Here is a 22,890-nt window from a genome sequence, read left to right as displayed (position 1 = left end):
AGCCTAGTGGTTAGAGTATAGACGCAGGGTAGCCTAGTGGTTAGAGTGTAGAGGCGGCAGGGTAGCCTAGTGGTTAGAGTGTAGAGGCGGCAGGGTAGCCTAGTGGTTTCAGTGTAGAGGCGGCAGGGTAGCCTAGTGGTTAGAGTGTAGACGGCAGGATAGCCTAGTGGTTCGAGTGTAGACGCAGGGTAGCCTAGTGGTTAGAGTGTAGAGGTGGCAGGGTAGCCTAGTGGTTTAAGTGTAGAGGCGGCAGGGTAGCCTAGTGGTTAGGGTGTTGGACTACTAACCTGAAGGTTGCAAGTTCAAACCCCCGAGCTGACAAGGAACACATCTGTCGTTCTGCCCCTGCAGTCAACCCACTGTTCCTAGGCTTTCATTGAAAATAAGAATTTGTTCTTAACTGACTTGCCTACTTAAAAAAAAAAAAGGTGAATACAAGCGTTTCCAACTACATTTCACGCATAATTAATTTTACCGACACAAAAATAGCTCACCTTGTCTAGCCTATTTTATTTTGTCGACATTTGGAAAGTTGTTCAGTTTCCATCAGGCTTGTCATTAAAATGTTTTTCCCGACATACCTAACTCGCATTAAAAAAAAGTTGGATGGAAACCGGGTTAGTGTCGTAGAAGAAACCGCCCAAGTTTGACCCCCACCTAACTGCGGGTCGCCCAAAAGCGGGTAGCTAACCTCCAGAACGGTTGAAGTATGTCCTTGATCCTCACGGTATTGGACCTGACGGAATCCCTATGAGAGAGGGCTGAGCTGAATCCGGGTTGACGTAATAACGTACTGTAGCCCTGTTATGCGCTGCTTCTGCGTTGTCGAGCGCTGGGCGCGAGCAAAAAAACAAACATATTCCAAGCGTCAGTGATTAGGCCTATTATTCGCGTGAATATTGAGGACAAAGGACAAGGTGGATACTATTGACACGATAATAACATCGTTGGCAACCTGCTTAAACGTAAGTATAGTCGCCTTCGTGTCTTTCTAGTAGAAGGCTGTGATATAATGGTAAGAGAGGGAGAGGGGAGAAGCAATGCATTGCTTGGACAGCATCACATCGGAAGCTGGAAAATCCCGCCGTAGCACCATAACGGTAAAGGAACAGCAAAAACCGGTCTTGCAACAAAAAATGTCTTTATTGCTAATGGGTCTATATCGCTTCGGATGCATTTTAGACTACCGTAGCCAGTAGTGGATCTTAGTCTGTAGCCTAACCTTTCTGTGAAGGAATCATACGTTGCCATGAAACGGGCCTCGATCTGCTATAAACCTTTACAAAATTGTCTCCAACAATAGTCGTTTCGATCTTGGTGTTGGTGAATTCGCCATGTGGTCTATATGAAAGGGCACTTCAGTGAATATAACAGGCTTTTCAAAATGAAGTATTGTTGCACAATTTCTACTTAGAATATCAAAAGGGACGCAAATGGAATAATTTCGTAGAATGACCCAGCCTATAGATGCTCTATATTAGCCTAAGCAATGTATTTACGTGAAATACTCAGACTATTTCTGATAGCATACCCTATGTTGAGACTTGTGACAACAAAGCAGCGCTTGTTCTTGTGCTCTGCTCTGCTCTTGTCTCTATAACTGCGTTGTGTTGTTATTGTCGCGTTTTTATTGTCGCCTCTGCGGCTGTGGAACGCACTTCCAGACACTATTAGGGTTTCAGAGTCTCTGTTCTCCTTTATGGCACAGCTCAAGACCGTGCTGTTCAGTAAAGCTTTCAAGAACCTCTGCTAATTCTGTCCTCATGTCCAGCTGTATGTCGTTTTGTTTGTTGTCTGTGTTCTGTGGTTTGGATTGTTTTTATTAGTTGTTTTATTATTTTGCGCCTTGAGTAGTAGAAAATGCTTTACAAATGAAAATTATTATTATTTCACCTATATCGGCTAGTGGTCATTCCTGCTTTGCATTGGAGAAGAAAGAGAGAAAGATGTTCACTGTTCATTTCTGATTGTTCATTTAATTTTTGTTTATTATCTATTTCACTTCCTTTGGCAATGTTAACATGTTTACCGTGACAATAAATCCCGATAAATTGAGAGCGAGAGATGCAACCAAGCTTGTCTGTGTTGCCTATCCTCCAGTTATGCAACCCTCATATCATTGGCGGCAGGTAGCCTAGCGGTTAGAACGTTGGGTCAGTAATCGAAAGGTTGCTATATCGAATCCCCGGGAAAATAAATATGTGTTATTATCCGACTTACCTAGTTAAATGTCAAATAAATAAAAAATCCATCTTCATTCTGGCTAATCTGAAGTTTAATGTCCCGAATTGATTCCGCTCAACACAGACAGAGCGAGGCAATCATTACAAAGATAGGCTTCAAATGTGTAAATATGTCACATACGTCTAGGTATTTTACAATACTCGCCCCAGGTCTCTAGTAGCCCGGCTGCGGCTTAACTCTGTCTCCACCCTGTTCAGATCAAGTTCCCACTTGTCCTGGCTCTATAGAAGGAGAAGATTACAATCAAATCTCTTCAGTATTTTGAGCCATAAACAGACTGGGTGACTGAAGGGGGTAAAGGATAAGGCAAAGGGCACCCTATATCCCAACATAGTGCGCTACTTCTCAAATCAAATCTTATTGGTCCATACACACATATGTGTAAAGTACTTAAGTTAAAATACTTTAAAGTACTACTTAAATATTTTTTTTAGGGGATCTGTACTTTACTATTTATATTTTTGACTACTTTTACTTCCCTACATTCTTAAAGAAAATAATGTACTTTTTACTCCATACATTTTCCCTGACACCTAAAAGTACTCTTTACATTTAGAATGCTTAGCAGGACAGGAAAATGGTCCAATTCACACACTTATCAAGAGAACGTTCCTGTTCATCTACTGCCTCTGATCTGATGGACTCACTAAACAGAGAACATCCCTGGGCATCCCTACTGCCTCTGATCTGGTGGACTCACTAAACAGAGAACATCCCTGGGCATCCCTACTGCCTCTGATCTGGTGGACTCACTAAACAGAGAACATCCCTGGTCATCTACTGCCTCTGACCTGGAGGACTCACTAAACAGAGAACATTCCTGGTCATCATAACTGCCTCTGATCTGGAGGAATCACTAAACAGAGAACATCCCTGGTCACCCCTACTGCCTCTGATCTGGTGGACTCACTAAACACAAATGCTTTGTTTGTAAATCATGTCTGAGTGTTGGAGTGTGTCAATTTAAAAAAACAAGACAATAGTGCCACCTGGTTTGTTTAATATAAGGAATTTGAAATTATTTTTTACTTTTGATACATAAGTATACATAAGTATATTTAAAACGAAATACTTTTAGACTTTTACTCGGGTAGTAAAAGTGCTTCTACACCTGCATTGCTTGCTGTTTGGGGTTTTAGGCTGGGTTTCTGTACAGCACTTTGAGATATCAGCTGATGTACGAAGGGCTATATAAATAAATTTGATTTGATTTGATTAGTATTATTGGGTAGTATTCCCACTACTGCACACACAGCGAAATGCTAATATTGCTAGCGCCAACAGTGCAGTAATATCTAACACATAGAATTAAAGCATATAAATATTCAGATGAGGAATTTATTTGAACTAGGCAAGTCAGTTGAAAACAATTTCTTATTTTCAATGACGGCCTAGGAACAGTGGATTAACTTCCTGTTCAAGGGCAGAACGACAGATTTTGTACCTTGTCAGCTCGGGGATTTGAACTTGCAACCTTTACCTTTGCAACCGTTACTAGTCCAATGCTCTAACCACTAGGCTACCCTGCCACCCCAAATGTTGGAGTCTGGAGTGTGTGTATATGACTACATGACCAAAGGTATGTGGACACCTGCTCGTCAAACATCTCCTTCCAAAATCACGGGCATTAATATGGAGTTGTCCCCCCCCCCCCCCCCCTTTGCAGCTATAACAGCCTCCACTCTTCTGGGAAGACTTTACACTACATGTTGGAACATTGCTGCGGGGACTTGCTTCCGTTCAGCCACAAGAGCATTAGTCAGGACGGGCACTGATGTTGGGCGATTAGGCCTGGCTCATAGTCGGCGTTCCAATTCATCCTGAAGGTGTTAGATGGGGTTGAGGTCAGGGCTCGGTGCAGGCCAGTCAAGTTTTCCTACACCGATCTTGACAAACCGTTTCTGTATGGACCTCACTTTGTGCACGGGGGCATTGACATGCTGAAACAGGAAAGGCCCTTCCCCAAACTGTTGCCACAAAGTTGGAAGCAAAGAATCATCTAGAATGTCATTGTATGCTGTAGCGTTAAGATTTCCCTTCACTGGAACTAAGGGGCTTAGCTCAAACCATGAAAAACAGCCAAATATCATAAATCCTCCTCCACCAAACTTTACAGTTGGTGCTATGCATTGGAGCGGATTTGTCCGTGGGACTGCCAGATGGTGAAGTGAGGCAGTTTGGAAAACACTAGTAAGTGTTGCACCCGAGGACAGACAATGTTTTACGTGCTACACCCTTCAGCACTCGGCGGTCCCATTCTGTGAGCTTGTGTGGCCTACCACTTCTCGGCTGATCCGTTGTTGCTCCTAGACATTTTGTACTTCACAATAAAAGCACTTACAGTTGACCGGGGCAGCTTTAGTAGGGCAGTAAATTCAACAAACTCACTTGTTGGAAAGGTGGTATCCTATGACCGATCATGTACACCGCCAGGGACAGGACACTAGCAGGGATCATGTACACCGCCAGGGACAGGACACTAGCAGGGATCATGTACACCGCCAGGGACAGGACACTGGCAGGGATCATGTACATCGCCAGGGACAGGACACAAGCAGGGATCATGTACACCCCCAAGGACAGGACACGAGCAGGGATCATGTACACCGCCAGGGACAGGACACTGGCAGGGATCATGTACATCACCAGGGACAGGACACAAGCAGGGATCATGTACACCCCCAAGGACAGGACACGAGCAGGGATCATGTACACCGCCAGGGACAGGACACTGGCAGGGATCATTTACACCGCCAGGGACAGGACACTGGCAGGGATCATGTACATCGCCAGGGACAGGACACAAGCAGGGATCATGTACACCCCCAAGGACAGGACACGAGCAGGGATCATGTACACCGCCAGGGACAGGACACTGGCTGGGATCATGTACACCGCCAGGGACAGGACACTGGCAGGGATCATGTACACCCCCAAGGACAGGACACTAGCAGGGATCATGTACACCCCCCAGGACAGGACACGACACGAGCAGGGATCATGTACACCCCCCTGGACAGGACACTAGCAGGGATCATGTACACCCCCAGGAACAGTCTACAGAATGTGAAGACGATGTTACAGAACACAGATACAACATCCACCCTGCGTTGCGGACAGAGAGTAAAGTTGCAGGCTCTACTTACCTGTGTTTACACTACAGTACACTTAGTAGACATTTCACTAGAGGTCTACTTGTACAACAAGCTTACTATGTTACGTAAAGAGAGTAATCTTCCTATAGGCCGATAAGGGAAGGAAGAGAGGAGGGATCAGAGAGGGTGATGTGCTGTCTTTAGCCCTGACACACACATGATCAGGGATCAGAGACGGTGTGACTCCTGTTCTGTTTTTAGCCAGTGAGATCAGTGAGTGATCCTAACACTCCGTTGTTTCCAATGACAGAGGAAATAGGGGTGAATGTACCCTGTCCTGCCGAAGGAACACACACACACACACACACACACACACAGGTTAGTTAGTACGATTGACTGTGTACGTTAGTGTTGTGAATGTGGGTTGTGGTGAATGTGGGTTGTTGAGAATGTGGGTTGTGGTGAATGTGGGTTCTTCTGAATGTGGGTTCTTGAGAATGTGGGTTGTTGTGAATGTGGGTTGTTGTGAACGTGGGTTGTTGTGCTCGTGGGTTTGCATCCCGGGCCAGGCATTGCATCCCGGGCCAGACCGTGGTGGTGTGTGTCTCTGTGTGAGGAGGACAAAGGCTCTTTTAGTCAGTGAACATTCTCACACACACACACACACACACACACACACAATCACAGAGAAGCTTTGACACACACACACACACACACACACACACAATCACAGAGAAGCTTTGACACACACACACACACACACACACACACACACACACACACACACACACACACACACAAGTACATCTGACATTCATAAAGCAGTGTAAAGGCTGAGAGAAGGAGGGAGGAAAGAGACATGGAGAAGGTTAGGGACGAGGTTGCTAGTGACATCCATGTCGTATATACAGTGCCTTGCGAAAGTATTCGGCCCCCTTGAACTTTGCGACCTTTTGCCACATTTCAGGCTTCAAACATAAAGATATAAAACTGTATTTTTTTGTTAAGAATCAACAACAAGTGGGACACAATCATGAAGTGGAATGACATTTATTGGATATTTCAAACTTTTTTAACAAATCAAAAACTGAAAAATTGGGCGTGCAGAATTATTCAGCCCCTTTACTTTCAGTGCAGCAAACTCTCTCCAGAAGTTCAGTGAGGATCTCTGAATGATCCAATGTTGACCTAAATGACTAATGATGATAAATACAATCCACCTGTGTGTAATCAAGTCTCCGTATAAATGCACCTGCACTGTGATAGTTTCAGAGGTCCGTTAAAAGCGCAGAGAGCATCATGAAGAACAAGGAACACACCAGGCAGGTCCGAGATACTGTTGTGAAGAAGTTTAAAGCCGGATTTGGATACAAAAAGATTTCCCAAGCTTTAAACATCCCAAGGAGCACTGTGCAAGCGATAATATTGAAATGGAAGGAGTATCAGACCACTGCAAATCTACCAAGACCTGGCCGTCCCTCTAAACTTTCAGCTCATACAAGGAGAAGACTGATCAGAGATGCTGCCAAGAGGCCCATGATCACTCTGGATGAACTGCAGAGATCTACAGCTGAGGTGGGAGACTCTGTCCATAGGACAACAATCAGTCGTATATTGCACAAATCTGGCCTTTATGGAACAGTGGCAAGAAGAAAGCCATTTCTTAAAGATATCCATAAAAAGTGTCGTTTAAAGTTTGTCACAAGCCACCTGGGAGACACACCAAACATGTGGAAGAAGGTGCTCTGGTCAGATGAAACCAAAATTGAACTTTTTGGCAACAATGCAAAACGTTATGTTTGGCGTAAAAGCAACACAGCTCATCACCCTTAACACACCATCCCCACTGTCAAACATGGTGGTGGCAGCATCATGGTTTGGGCCTGCTTTTCTTCAGCAGAGACAGGGAAGATGGTTAAAATGGATGGGAAGATGGATGGAGCCAAATACAGGACCATTCTGGAAGAAAACCTGATGGAGTCTGCAAAAGACCTGAGACTGGGACGGAGATTTGTCTTCCAACAAGACAATGATCCAAAACATAAAGCAAAATCTACAATGGAATGGTTCAAAAATAAACATATCCAGGTGTTAGAATGGCCAAGTCAAAGTCCAGACCTGAATCCAATCGAGAATCTGTGGAAAGAACTGAAAACTGCTGTTCACAAATGCTCTCCATCCAACCTCACTGAGCTCGAGCTGTTTTGCAAGGAGGAATGGGAAAAAATGTCAGTCTCTCGATGTGCAAAACTGATAGAGACATACCCCAAGCGACTTACAGCTGTAATCGCAGCAAAAGGTGGCGCTACAAAGTATTAACTTAAGGGGGCTGAATAATTTTGCACGCCCAATTTTTCAGTTTTTGATTTGTTAAAAAAGTTTGAAATATCCAATAAATGTCGTTCCACTTCATGATTGTGTCCCAGTTGTTGTTGATTCTTCACAAAAAAATACAGTTTTATATCTTTACGTTTGAAGCCTGAAATGTGGCAAAAGGTCGCAAAGTTCAAGGGGGCCGAATACTTTCGCAAGGCACTGTATATGGGGACTTTCTTAGACAGGGTAACCGTTGGACACACTACTAGCAACAACAAACAATCAAGACTTTCGAGTTTCCAGAAAATAAAAATAAAAAAACTAAGAAATTAATTCTAAAAGCAAGAAAGGTTCTTTGTTTCATTTCAAAGGCACACAATTGTCTGTAAATGCCATTCTGGCTCCTAACATTTGATTCTAAACACAATACTATAGATGGTATTACGGTAATGATGTCCATCTCTACCACACCCCTCGCTGGCTGTCTCTGTAGCTTCTCTGGGGAGGTCTGCTCTGAATCCCAGCCCAATTCCTGGAAGTATAGTCCTGATGATGTAAGAGGGAGGAAGGGGGAGGCAGGGAGAGGGGGAGGGGAGGCAGGGAGAGGGAGGAAGGGGGAGGCAGGGAGAGGAGGAGGGGAGAGGGAGGAAGGGGGAGGCAGGGAGAGGGGGAGGCAGGGAGAGGGAGGAAGGGGGAGGCAGGGAGAGGGGGAGGGGAGGAAGGATGTCCTTTGTTTGTAGCTTGTCCTCTCCTTAAAGTACGTTCTTTGACTCAAACACACTGGCGCCAACACACTAACTTTAGGGTTTGGCTGTTTGCTAATGATGATTATACAAAATATATATTTAGTCACATACACTGGATAGATGCAGTGTAATGTGTTGTTTTACAGGGTCAGTCATAGTAGTATGATAGGTGTTGTTTTACAGGGTCAGTCATAGTAGTATGATAGGTGTTGTTTTACAGGGTCAGTCATAGTAGTATGATAGGTGTCGTTTTACAGGGTCAGTCATAGTAGTATGATAGGTGTTGTTTTACAGGGTCAGTCATAGTAGTATGATAGGTGTTGTTTTACAGGGTCAGTCATAGTAGTATGATAGGTGTTGTTTAACGGGGTCAGCCATAGTAGTATGATAGGTGTTGTTTTACAGGGTCAGTCATAGTAGTATGATAGGTGTTGTTTAACGGGGTCAGCCATAGTAGTACGGCGGCCCCTGGAACAAATGATGTTTAAGTTCCTTGCTCAAGGGCACATCAACAGATTTTTCCCCTTGTCGGCTCGGGTATTCTAACTTCTAGGATACCTGCCACTCTATAGGCAGGCCCGGCGTAGGCAGGCCCGACGTAGGCAGGCCCGGCGTTGGCAGGCCCGACGTAGGCAGGCCCGATGTAGGCAGGCCACTTAGGTTTTGACCAGGGTAATCTCGGGTTAACCCAGAAGTAAAATGTCAAGTAATTTGGTTAACTTACACGGAACCCAAACCGCCATCGTGCATACATTTATTTTGTCCCCCACACCAGACTCGATCACGACATGCAGGTTAAAATATCAAAACAAACTCTGAACCAATTATATTAATGTGGGGACAGGTCGAAAAGCATTAAAATATTTATGGCAATTTAGCTAGCTTGCACTTACTAGCTAATTTGTCCTTTTTAGCTAGCTAGCACTTACTAGCTAATTTGTCCTTTTCAGCTAGCTAGCACTTACTAGCTAATTTGTCCTTTTTAGCTAGCTTGCTGTTGTTAGCTACTTTGTCCCGGGATATAAACATTGAGTTATTTTACCTGAAATGCACAAGGTCCTCTACTCCGCCAATTAATCCACACAAAAAACGGTCAACTGAATCGTTTCTAGTCATCTCTCCTCCTTCCAGGCTTTTTCTTCTCTTGACTTTATAATTGGCAACAATTGTCGATTGGCAACTTTCATAAATTTGGTGCATTACCACCACTGACCTCGTTCGTCTTTCAGTCACCCACTAGGGTATAACCAATGAGGAGATGGCACATGGCTACCTGCTTCTATAAACCAATGAGGAGATGGGAGAGGCAGGACTTGCAGCGCGATCTGCATCAGGAATAGAACTGACTTCTATTTTAACCTTTGGCAACGCAGAAGCTCGTTGACGCGCGCGAGCAGTGTGGGTGCAATAATTGAATAACATGGATTTCTACATCCCTATAGATTCTTCAGTCTACAGAATCTGCCCACAAAAGATTAAGACCAGGGCGGAAAACGTACTCAGTGGAACTCATTCAGAGAATGTGTATGTGTGTGCATCCCGGATTGGCCGGCATGTGTGAGTTTATGTGTGTCATGTTAGAGCTGGGGGTTTACCAGTTTGAAGTATGACAGAGTTTAAGGCCAGGCACCACACCCTCATAGGGTAATTCTTTACCCGTAATCATATCACAATCAACTTTTACCAGTTGAATGTTGACACAAATTATAATACTTTTCTGAATTAAACATTTTCTGAAGTATGCTATTAAAATATGCAAATGAGGCTATATCTCATATGCATTCATTTGCATATCAGGCTAATCCATTTTTCTGGACATCGGATGATTTGAAGTCAGCCTAAAAATTTTGGTTTAAATTTGTTAAGATGCTCCAGGACCGGACTTGTTTTCATCTTTCTATCAGTAAAATACTAAAGACATGCTGAGAAATTCAAAGAAAATGTTATCTAGAATGATTTATATTTAAACAGACAACATACTTTATCAACAATTCCCTCTGGACCAGTATGGGGAAAATACTGTATCTAAAGATAACCACACAACATGTAGTAGATGCAGATGTTTCTGAGGCTGAGAAAAAAAATCTGTTGGCATGTGGGAAGTGTCTGACGTTCAGGAAATGGCAGTTGAAGACAAATACACTGATGCCTGGACCCAATCACCAGCTCTTTCAAAGTAAGTTAAACAATGATGTGTAATTTAATCAAGTGAGCTTTTAAAAGTATTAATGAATGTCCATTTTAAAGGGGTTAACATTTATGAAAATGTTGACGAAGGTAGTTGACGGTAGTATGATTAACTAAAGAAAATTTGAGACATTTTTATGTTTACTTTCTTGAAAATGCTAATATTATTGGAAAAACATTTCAGCCTGTGTGATGCCTGGCCTCAATATGAGATGTAGGTTTTGGGGCGTTAGCCACGTGTTGGTCCGGTTCATTCTATCCATTGCCTGTGTTGAGTTTAGGCTAATATTTACCCAGACAAGGCCTGCTGGCAGGGGCGCCGCCAGGGATTGTGGGCCCCACGAAAAGATATCACATTGGACCCCACCACCACAGGCCACACCAACCCTACGCAACAGCTCTAACCACACACCTCCAGAACCCAATCGACCCATTCAAAGCTTTAAATAACTCGCAGGCTTGCAACTCTCTTGTAGTCCAATGTTTACTGTACGATGTTAACTGACAGTGAGCTGTGATGATATAACGCTGTGCAGACATGCATGCAACATTCTGCAGACAGTGGAATTCACTATTTGATGCAAGACTGATACTTTCTATAAGAAATGTGCCAATCTTTTACACTCTTACACTGAAAAATGCTCTTAACATTAATGAATAACTTAAAATAAATTTAAATTGAATATACATTAACCTCTTATAATTAAAATAAATGAACATTATCATCGATAGAACGATATAACAAACAAAAATAATAAAATCAGCAAGCAGATTTTTTTTGAACTAAGTATACATACCAACTAGAAACTAAGCCGATGTGAAAATGGAAAACACAATGGAAATTTAAAGGCCTGATGGTGGCGCTAGAGGAAAGGTCAAGAGGTCACCAAACCAACAGGTTTCTTCCACTTGGGGTCTTGATTGTGCACAACAAATGTTATGGTCAATCCAGCCATTACTTTGAGACATATCTTGTTCTCAGTCTTGTTCTCAGCCAGTGGGAATTATGTGTGTAGTGATCCAGTATCCATAGCGATGCCATTTAACAGTTATCACTGGCCCTTGCTCAGCCTTACTCACCAAGAGCCCAGCGCCGAGCCTTCTTGCTAGCAAAGTCACTGATCAAGTCTTTGAAGTCCAGCTTTCTAGCTAATTGATGTTCAATGGACAGTGTGGCAACACTGCAAAGCCTGTCCTGGGACATAGTGGACCTCAAGTAGTTTTTTTTAATCAGTTTTAGCTTACTGACAAACTCTCTCGCCACCAGGAACAGTCACAGGCTTTGTACAAAACATACTTAAAGCAATGCACACTTCTCCCAGAATGCTTTGCAGCTGCATCTTACAAATTACATTAAGGAGACCAAGAGGGGACAAGTTAGGAGGGGAAAGAGTCAGCATATACAGTGTTCAGGAGACCAAGAGGGGACAAGTTAGAGGGGGAAAGAGGCAGCATATACTGTGTTCAGGAGACCAAGGGGGGATAAGTTAGGAGGAGAAAGTGGCAGCATATACTGTGTTCAGGAGACCAAGGGGGGACAAGTTAGAGGGGGAAAGTGGCAGCATATACTGTGTTCAGGAGACCAAGAGGGGATAAGTTAGGAGGAGAAAGTGGCAGCATATACTGTGTTCAGGAGACCAAGGGGGGATAAGTTAGAGGGGGAAAGAGGCAGCATATACTGTGTTCAGGAGACCAAGGGGGGATAAGTTAGGAGGAGAAAGTGGCAGCATATACTGTGTTCAGGAGACCAAGGGGGGACAAGTTAGAGGGGGAAAGAGGCAGCATATACTGTGTTCAGGAGACCAAGAGGGGATAAGTTAGAGGGGGAAAGAGGCAGCATATACTGTGTTCAGGAGACCAAGAGGGGATAAGTTAGAGGGGGAAAGAGGCAGCATATACTGTGTTCAGGAGACCAAGAGGGGATAAGTTAGAGGGGGAAAGAGGCAGCATATACTGTGTTCAGGAGACCAAGGGGGGATAAGTTAGGAGGGGAGCAAGCATATACAGTGCTCAGGTGTTTAACTTCATTTTGAAACTCAGGTGTAAGATCTCTGGAATACTTCATGATCAGTGGTTGGCACACAGAGGGGACTTTATCCTCACTAATCTGACCAACTTCCAGAACAGCAGGACATTATTCTAAAATTTTTGCAGTGGTGTGGAACCAAGTGTCCAAGTCACTTCTGATGTCGTCCACAGCAGTAAAAAAACACTGTTCTCCCATCCATCTCTAAGAGCCTGCATCTCTTCCTTTAAGGCTCTGATATTGGCTGCCTCTGTATCAAGTGAGATTTTTCCTGACTGGATAATCACATTCCTGTCCACAGTGCATTGCAGTACCTGCATTTATGCCAATTGACATGTCATTCAACCCAATGCTGCTCACCTCCTTCTTCAGTTGGGAGTAGGGCTGGTTCAGGGGTATGGGGAGACAGGGCTGGTTCAGAGGGATGGGGAGACAGGGCTGGTTCAGGGGATGGGGAGACAGGGCTGGTTCAGGGGGATGGGGAGACAGGGCTGGTTCAGGGGGATGGGGAGACGGGGCTGGTTCAGAGGGATGGGGAGACAGGGCTGGTTCAGGGGGATGGGGAGACAGGGCTGGTTCAGGGGGATGGGGAGACAGGGCTGGTTCAGGGGGATGGGGAGACAGGGCTGGTTCAGGGGGATGGGGAGACAGGGCTGGTTCAGAGGGATGGGGAGACGGGCTGGTTCAGAGGGATGGGGAGACGGGGCTGGTTCAGAGGGATGGGGAGACGGGGCTGGTTCACCCACCTTCTTTTGTGAAACAGTGGGTGACATACTGTCGCCTTTTTCTTTTCTCTCTCCTGTCTTTTCTTTCCTTTTCGTTTTTGGGAGACAGATGTTTCTTTCGGGAGCTGAGACATGATGCTCCACCAGCACTCCTCACTCACAATTCACTGCTAGCAATTACTGTTTGTTCCTGGTTTGGGGGCAGGACCGAACTATTTCATGTAAATAGAGGGGGGTTTTGGGCAATACAGAAGCTCTCTGGATGTTTATTTCAGACTATGTGGCTTTAACTTTAAAGCAAATGGCTACCTATTCTCAATATAGTGTACTACTTCATTTTGGTACATTATCTGTGTGTTTCTTCAATTTGGGACATTATCTGTGTGTTTCTTCAATTTGGGACATTATCTGTGTGTTTTTTCTTTTGGGACATTATCTGTGTGTCTTCATTTGGGACATTATCTGTGTGTTTCTTCATTTTGGGACATTATCTGTGTGTTTCTTCATTTGGGACATTATCTGTGTGTTTCTTCATTTTGGGACATTATCTGTGTGTTTCTTCATTTTGGGACATTATCTGTGTGTTTCTTCATTTTGGGACATTATCTGTGTGTTTCTTCATTTTGGGACATTATCTGTGTGTTTCTTCATTTTGGGACATTATCTGTGTGTTTCTTCATTTTGGGACATTATCTGTGTGTTTTTTTCATTTGGGACATTATCTGTGTGTTTCTTCATTTTGGGACATTATCTGTGTGTTTCACTGTGTTATCCCATGATTCTGGTTGTTTGTTCCTTGGCATTCTTCCACTGAAACAAAAAGGAACAGAATGTCACATCAGAGGAACACTAGTGCCAATTGTTAAAACTTATTGACTTTAGTAAAAAAGTGTTATTTGATTTATTTAAGCAAGTCAGTTAAGAACAAATTCTTATTTTCAACAACGGCCTAGGAACAGTGGGTTAACTGCCTTGTTCCGGGGCAGAATGACACATTTGTACCTTGTCAGCTTGGGGATTTGAACTTGCAACCTTTCGGTTACTAGCCCAACACTCGAACCACTAGGCTACCCTGCTGCCCCAAGGTAGGCAATAATGCATTATAATGGTGTCATAATGCATCGTTTGAGTTATCATAAACACCGATAACCCCCTACTGCTGTGTGCTCTTGCAGATGGCATTGAACATAAGGCATGTTAGAGTGAACTGCTACTACTACCGCTGTTGATTTTGATACAGTATAGCCATCAAAGATAGTAGCCGACACTAAGCAGGGATTGTACCGTTCTAGTCTTTAAAAAAAACCAGTACAGGACAGTTAACCCCAATCTGATCCTTCAGCCAATCCCTTAATCTCATTTGAAGTGTCAACGGTGGGGTGGGTGAGTGCTACACGTTAGGCCAATGCGGTTAGCTTCAGGCTGAATTTGTGTGGTTTGACTGTTGGCTTGTCCTTAGACTGCTAATATGCTAGGCTATTGCTTTTAGGATCTGGTGTGGTGGGTGTTGGCTTGTCCTTAGACTGCTAATATGCTAGGCTATTGCTTTTAGGATCTGGTGTGGTGGGTGTTGGCTTGTCCTCAAAGTGCTAAACTAAGCTAATAGGCTAGGTTAATCCTGTTAGCATTGACCACTTTCTCTCTCTGGGAACAGCTGGTCATACAGACACACTGCAGCAGTGCAGCTGCAACTGTGGGTTTAGGACGGTATTTAAACCGTATTCACTGTTTGAAAGGTTGTATGTTTGCTGGGTACCGTGCGCTGGACATTGTTACGTCAGGAGACGCTAGGTTCTTGTTAATGAGAATGGAGGAGAGAAGTTTGTTTTGAAAATTGGATGGAGATGAATGATAATTGTTGAAAGGTGGGGGACGTTGAGGAGGAGAAGAGGGGGAGAGCAGATTTACGTAAGGGGGATGATCCTCTGACATCTTCCTGTATGACTCATTGTAGCTGGCTCAGAGACAGGAAGTGGGGTGTGGGGATTCCGTCAGTGTTGTTGTCTGTGCCTCCCTTCTGCCTCAGGCATTTCAGATAGACCTGTAATTGACCCTTGAAATTGAATGGATTGTGTGTGTGTGTGTGTGTGTGTGTGTGTGTGTGTGTGTGTGTGTGTGTGTGTGTGTGTGTGTGTGTGTGTGTGTGTTTGAGCAGATCGAGCTACTGGTCTGCTGTCTCTAACCCCACCTGCACTGTCAGTCTCTGTAACAATTGGGATTATAAATATATCTAGGATTATGTCTGAGTTAGAATTAATCTATCCAGGATTACTCCCGAGTAGGTGTTGAGTCTGGATTAGAGTCATCTTGACTTGCCAGCGGCCATCTCTCTGCCCATGTTGACACCTGTCACCGCCCTGCGCCAGGGAGTTTATGAGATGCCTGTCTAGCCGTAGACATATCCAACGGCATTGATTAGATGTTAGCGATGAAAGTATGAGAGAGTGGAAGATCAGATGTGTGAGCTCATACTGCGTGTGAGTGAGAACCTGTCTCACTGTTTCCACCTCACATGGAAGTGACTCATGACTTCCCTGCTGTATGAGAAGACTTGTTATTTAACAGCTTCACAAGTCGCTTAAGATATTTAGATATCATATGGTGGTGGAAATCATGTGACAGTGTAGAGTATCTGCCTGTTGTGTTTACTCTGGCTGTCTCTCTGGCTCTCTCTCTCTCTCTCTCTGGCTCTCTCTCTCTCTGTCTCTCTGTCTCTCTCTCTCTGTCTCTCTCTCTCTCTGTCTCTCTCTCTCTGTCTCTCTCTCTCTCTGGCTCTCTCTCTGGCTCTCTCTCTCTGGCTCTCTCTCTCTCTGGCTCTCTCTCTGGCTCTCTCTCTCTCTGTCTCTCTCTCTCTCTGGCTCTCTCTCTGGCTCTCTCTCTCTCTGGCTCTCTCTCTCTCTCTCTCTGGCTCTCTCTCTCTCTGTCTCTCTCTCTCTGTCTCTCTCTCTCTCTGGCTCTCTCTCTGGCTCTCTCTCTCTCTGGCTCTCTCTCTCTCTGGCTCTCTCTCTCTCTCTGTCTCTCTCTCAATTCAATTCAATTCAATTCAAGGGCTTTATTGGCATGGGAAACATGTGTTAACATTGCCAAAGCAAGTGAGGTAGACAACATACAAAGTGAATATATAAAGTGCAAAACAACAAAAATGAACAGTAAACATTACACATACAGAAGTTTCAAAACAGTAAAGACATTACAAATGTCATATTATATATATATATACAGTGTTCTAACAATGTACAAATGGCTAAAGGACACAAGATAAAATAAATAAGCATAAATATGGGTTGTATTTACAATGGTGTATTTACAATGGTGTCTCTCTCTGTCTCTCTCTCTCTCTCTCTCTCTCTCTGGCTCTCTCTCTGGCTCTCTCTCTCTCTGGCTCTCTCTCTCTCTGGCTCTCTCTCTCTCTGTCTCTCTCTCTCTCTCTGGCTCTCTCTCTCTCGCTCTCTCTCTCTCTGGCTCTCTCTCTGGCTCTCTCTCTCTCTCTGGTTCTCTCTCTCTCTGGCTCTCTCTCTCTCTGTCTCTCTCTCTCTCTCTCTGTCTCTCTCTCTCTCTCTGGCTCTCTCTCTCTCTGTCTCTCTCTCTCTCTCTCTCGCTCTCTCTCTGGCTCTCTCTCTTTCTGGCTCTCTCTCTCTCTGGCTCTCTCTCTCTGGCTCTCTCTCTCTGGCTCTCTCTCTCTCTGTCTCTCTCTCGCTCTCTCTCTCTCTCTGGCTCTCTCTCTGTCTCTCTGTCTCTCTCATATTTATTTATTTATATATATATATATATATATATATATATATATATATATATATATATATATATACACACACCTTCAATTCAAGGGGCTTTATTGGCATGGGAAAGATATGTTAACATTACCAAAGCAAGTGAGGTAGATAATATACAAAGTGAAATAAAAAATAAACAGTAAACATTACACTCACAAAAGTTCCAAAAGAATAAAGACATTACAATTGTCATAGTATGTGTATATATACAGTGTTGTAATGATGTACAAATATGGGTTGTATTTACAATGGTGTTTGTAATTCACTGGTTGCCCTTTTCTTGTGGTAACAGGTCACAAATCTTGCTGCTGTGATGAAAAACTGATATTTCACACTGTAGATATTTATCAAAATCGGGTTTGTTTTCAAATTCTTTGTGGATCTGTGTAATCTGAGGGAAATATGTGTCTCTAATACGGTCATACATTTGGCAGGAGGTTAGGAAGTGCCGCTCAGTTTCCACCTAATTTTGTTGGCAGTGAGCACATAGGCAGTCCTGGCTCTCAAGAGAAGACAGGCTATGGTGGTCTTTCTCAATAGCAAGGCTATGCTCACTGAGTCTGTACATAGTCAAAGCTTCCCTTAAGTTTGGGTCAGTCACAGTGGTCAGGTATTCTGCCACTGTGTACTCTCTGTGTAGGGCCAAATAACGTTCTAGTTTACTCCGTTTTTTCGTTAATTCTTTCCATTATGTCAAGTAATTATCGTGTTTTCTCATGACTTGGTTGGGCCTAATTCTGTTGCTGTCCTGGGGCTCTGTGGGGTGTGTTTTTGTTTGTGAACAGAGCCTCAGGACCAGCTTGCTTAGGGGACCTTTCTCCATGTTCATCTCTCTGTAGGTGATGGCTTTGTTATGGAAGGGTTGGGAAGCGCTTCCTTTTAGGTGGTTATAGAATTTAACGGCTCTTTTTCAGATTTTGACAATTAGCGGGTATCGGCCTAATTCTTCTCTGCGTGCATTATTTGGTGTTTTACGTTGTACTCTAAGGATATTTTTGCAGAATTCTGCATGCAGAGTCTCAATTTGGTGTTTGTCCCATTTTGTGAATTCCTGGTTGGTGAGCGAACCCCAGACCTCACAACCATAAAGGGCAATGGGTTACTGTCAGGGCCCAGATTTTTTTTTGCCTATTTTGAACGTTGTTTGTGTACATGGATTTTATAATGTCGTATGTTTTTCCCCCAACAACACTTTCCATCAATTTGAAAAGCAGACCCTCATGACAAATTTAGTCTGAGTCTTTTTGAAAATCAAAAGAAGCATTAGAAGACGTTGCCTTTGTTTTGGTTTGTCTGTCAATTATGGTGTGCAGGGTGAGTACGTGGTCTGTCGTTCGATCATTTGGTAAAAAGACAATTTGACATTTGCTCAGTACATTGTTTTCACTGAGGAAATGTACAAGTCTGCAGTTAATCTTGATTCTAGCCATCCCGGATCCGGGATCGTGAATACAGCCTCAAGCTCATTACCATAACGCAACGTTAACTATTCATGAAAATTGCAAATGAAATGAAATAAATATGCTAGCTCTCAAGCTTAGCCTTTTGTTAACAACACTGTCATCTCAGATTTTCAAAATATGCTTTTCAACCATAGCAAAACAAGCATTTGTGTAAGATTATTGATAGCTAGCGTAGCATTTAGCATTCAGCAGGCAACATTCACAAAAACAAGAAAAGCATTCAAATAAAATAATTTACCTTTGAAGAACTTCAGATGTTCTCAATGAGGAGACTCTCAGTTAGATAGCAAATGTTCAGTTTTTCCAAAAAGATTCTTTGTGTCTGAGAAATCGCTCCGTTTTGTACATCACGTTTGGCTACCAAAAAAAACAGAAAATTCATGGCACATCATAAGGAGACAAGTTTCATAAGGAGACAATGGAAAACAGAGCTAATTTCCTGTTTGAAGTTTTATCTTGGTTTCACCTGTAGCATGAGTTCTGTGGCACTCACAGATAATATCTTTGCAGTTTTGGAAACGTCAGAGTGTTTTCTTTCCAAAGCTGCCAATTATATGCAGTCGAGCATCTTTTCCTGAAAAAATATTGCGCTTAAAACGGGCACGTTTTTTTATCCATAAATTAAAAGAGCGCCCCCTATATCCAAGAAGTTCATGCTAATGCAGAGGATTTTCCCAAGGTTACTGTTGACCCATATCCCACAGTAGTTATTGGGGTCAAATTTGTCTCCACTTTGATGGATTGGGTAAGTCCTTGGTTCCAAATATTGAGGAAGATGCCAGAGCTAAGGATGATGTTTAAGAGTTTTAGTATAGTCAATTGGAATTTGTCTGTATATTTTATAGTTTCATTTAGGATACCATCAACCCCACAGGCCTTTTTGGGTTGGAGGGTTTTTATTTTGTCCTGTAGTTCATTCAAGGTAATTGGAGAATCGAGTGGGGACCTAGAACAAGCATCTCTGTTTTGTCCAAGTTTAAAAGTAAAACATTTGCTGCCATCCACTTCCTTATGTCTGAAACACAGGCTTCCAGGGAGGGCAATTTTGGGGCTTCACCATGTTTCATCGAAATGTATAGCTGTATATCGTCTGCATAGCAGTGAAAGTTGACATTACGTTTCTGAATGACATATACCATCTCTCTCTCTCTCATACCCTCTCTCTCTCTCTCTCTTCCAGATGTACCACTCGGACCACATAGTCGATTTCCTTGACCTCTCCTTCACCATCCCAATCCCTGAAGCCTTGGGCCTAGCATCAAACCACTGAACCAACCCCTTGTCCTATATCCCTCCACATATCCTATACCCCCACCCCAGCACTCACACAGCCTTTTCCCCTACCCCCTGTCCAAACCCCCATACCCGGAGGACCATGGACAGCCCCTCCAAGCTGTCTGGCGAGACCCTGATCGTTCATCACATCCCCCTGGTACACTGCCAGGTGACCGGGGGTCGGCAGGGCTACAGCGGAGGAGGAGGGGGGTCCCTGAAGAGATCAAACCAACCAGAGCACCTGGGCCTGAGCCCCACCACCTCCCTCCCTGAGCGAGATGTACTCCAGAGGGAAGCCCTGGTGTACAGCAGCCTCATCCAGACCTCTACAGGAGGAGGAGGAGGAGGAAGAGGAAGAGAAGGAAGAGGGGGAGGAGAAAGAGAAGGAAGAGGGGGAGGAGAGAGTGGAGGACATGGAGGAGAGAGAGGAGGAGGACAAGGAGTAGGAGAACGAGGAGAAGGAGGGAGAGGAGAAGGAGTAGGAGGCGGCAGCACAGGGAGCGATAATTTGTCTGTGACGTCCAGTAACTCGGAGGACCAGGTGATGGTGGACAACACTCTGCTCAGGGTGAAACCAAGGGAACAGGCCAACAACCCTCTCCGGCTCCGCCACAACCCTTTTCTGCTCAACACGGAGGAGGAGGATGATGACGAGGAGGAAGAGGACGAAGACGATAGTGATAATCTCAACGGTTACCTGGAAGATTCATCCTTCCATCTCCATGGCAATACAAACTCTGCCCTAGATGAGGAGGGAGACGGGGTCACGCCCTTTCACCTCCACGACCTGGGGTTCACCACACACGAGCCCTTCCTGTTGCAAAGCACCCTGGGAAAGCACTCCTGGGGCTGCTCCGGGGGACGGGATTCCCTCAGGGGTGTGGCCTCCGATCTCTCCTCCCACCTGGAGGGCCTAGACCTGCTGGTATTGGATGGTCCTCGCCGACACGGCAGCAGCGGCTCCACCCTCTCCATGGACTGTGGAGAGCAGGAGTGGGCCGAGGATGATGAGGAGGAGGCGGAAGACCCAATGAGGGGTGGTGGGAGGAGCAGTAGCCAGGCTGACTCGTCTTCCTCCAGCTCCGCCCACCAGCTCTGCTCCTGCTACGGCCTCTCACAGACGTTTCACGAACACTTCCCAGAACAGTTTTCCCAGTCGTTGGAATGCCAGCTGGGCTACGGCAGTGAATCGTCCTGCAACAGCTCGGATGGCATGCTGGTCAACTTCAGTGCCATTTATAACAAGATCAATAACAGTGTCCCTTCGACCTCCTCCGAGCCACCTCCTCCTGCCACGACCACCAACCTGAACAGTTCCACTGACCACACCTCCTCTGTCTGCACCTCTTCTGTACTGGGTGGGGAGGCAGGGAACCCAGGAAGAGCCAGAGACAGGGGTGCTTTCTACCTCGACCTCCACACTTCCCCCACCGAGCCCCCCAACTCTCATCAACCATCTTGCTCCTCCAATAGCACCCGGTTGTTTGGACTCCACCCCTACACCAACACCTCCGCATGCACCTGCTCAGCCGAACACCAGGGGGCGCTAGATCTGGACGCCAACTGCAATTCTTACCAGCCTCCCCACCACTCAGACTCAGGAAGTGACCTCACATCCTGTCTGCAGGTATAAAATCCTAAATCTCCTTCTGTTGAGCCTTTCGGGCAACTGCTACATGGGCGCCGTAGTATGGCCGCCCTCTGCTCCAGCCTTTCCGAGGGGATGAAGAGGGAGTCAATTTCAAGTTAGAATTGTATTTAATTGCACAATAAAGTAATTCTTCTTCTGCTTCTTCTGCTTCTGCTTCTTCATCTTCGGCAGAGCCAGGCCCATCTCGTGGTAGCCACCCAGAACTACTACAAGTTGGTGACCTGTGACCTTTCATCTCAGTCGCCACCGAGCCCTGTGGGAAGCTCCGCGTCGTTTACCAGCTGCTCTGACGAGCACAGCAAGGAAAGCCCCGCTCCCGACACGCCTAACACCACCCAGCCAACCGAATACTACCTGTTCAGACGGCCACCTGGGGGAGAGGAAAAGGAGGCCGAAGAGGAAGATGAGGAGGGAGAGTTGTCACAGGTAAGTGGAGGAGGATGTTGGTTCTGAAGCTCAGTTGGTGGAGCATATTGCCTGAAACACAATGATAGAGGCTCTGATTCCTTGTACCACACATATGTATAAAATGGACTGTAGGTCACTTTGGGTGAAAGTGTCTGCTAAATGGTATAATTCGTTGTTGTTTTTTAAGAGTCAGACAGAGTTCTGTTTTCTGTAAATGGGGGTGATATGTAGCTCAGAGGTTCGGAGAGGTGAACCAGTGTTACAACGTAAACACAATATTTCCAGGGGTAAAAAAAAATGCTCTTGATGACTTAATGAATGACAACTCAATTCATATTACAGAGATCATATAAGGAAGGTGGGGATTGAGATTTCAATTACCAACATGTACAGTACCAGTACATAATAATAGTGAAGACGTCACAACTATGAAATAATACTGATGGAATCATGTAGTAACCAAACAATTGTTAAACAAATCAAAATATATTTTATATTTGAGATTCTTCAAAGTAGCCACCCTTTGCTTTGATGAGAGCTTTGCACACTCTTGGCATTCTCTCAACCAGCCTCATGAGGTAGTCACCTGGAATGCATTTCAATTAACAGGTGTGCCTTGTTAAAAGTTAATTTGTGTAATTTCTTTCCTTCTTAATGCGGTTTGAACCAATCAGAAGACAGCCCTATTTAACTGCACCTCAGATTGTAGCCCAAATAAATGCTTCACAGAGTTCAAATAACAGACACATCTCCACATCAACTGTTCAGGGGAGACTGCGTGAATCAGGCCTTCAATGTCGAATTTCTGCAGAGAAACCAACCTCCGTGTCTTTGTGAGATGCAGAGTAGGCGAACGGCTGATCTCCGCATGTTTGGTTGCCACAGCGAAGCGAGGAGGAGGAGGTGTGATGGTGTGGGGGGTGCTTTGATAGTGACACTGTCTGTGATTTTATTTAGAATTCAAGGCACACTTAACCAGCA

At 44.6% G+C, this 22,890-nt stretch overlaps 1 protein-coding gene across 1 annotated transcript in view; it reads left to right on the top strand.

Annotated features, from left to right (window-relative positions):
- Nucleotides 1–683: 683 nt before the first annotated feature.
- LOC109877872 (iporin) overlaps nt 684–22,890 on the top strand; it is a 58,666-nt gene continuing 36,459 nt past the window's right edge. Inside the window, exons 1-3 of the mRNA XM_031816933.1 lie at nt 684–965; nt 19,756–21,477; nt 21,673–21,927. Of these exons, the coding sequence (XP_031672793.1) occupies nt 19,951–21,477; nt 21,673–21,927 (1,782 nt within the window). The 5' untranslated portion in view covers nt 684–965; nt 19,756–19,950. The remainder of the gene's footprint in view (nt 966–19,755; nt 21,478–21,672; nt 21,928–22,890) is intronic.

The sequence above is a fragment of the Oncorhynchus kisutch genome, linkage group LG3 (genome assembly GCF_002021735.2).
Source record: "Oncorhynchus kisutch isolate 150728-3 linkage group LG3, Okis_V2, whole genome shotgun sequence".
Taxonomy (NCBI): Eukaryota; Metazoa; Chordata; class Actinopteri; order Salmoniformes; family Salmonidae; genus Oncorhynchus; species Oncorhynchus kisutch.
The sequence above is the reverse complement of the archived record's forward strand: the minus strand, read 5'-3'. Positions and strand labels throughout refer to the sequence as shown.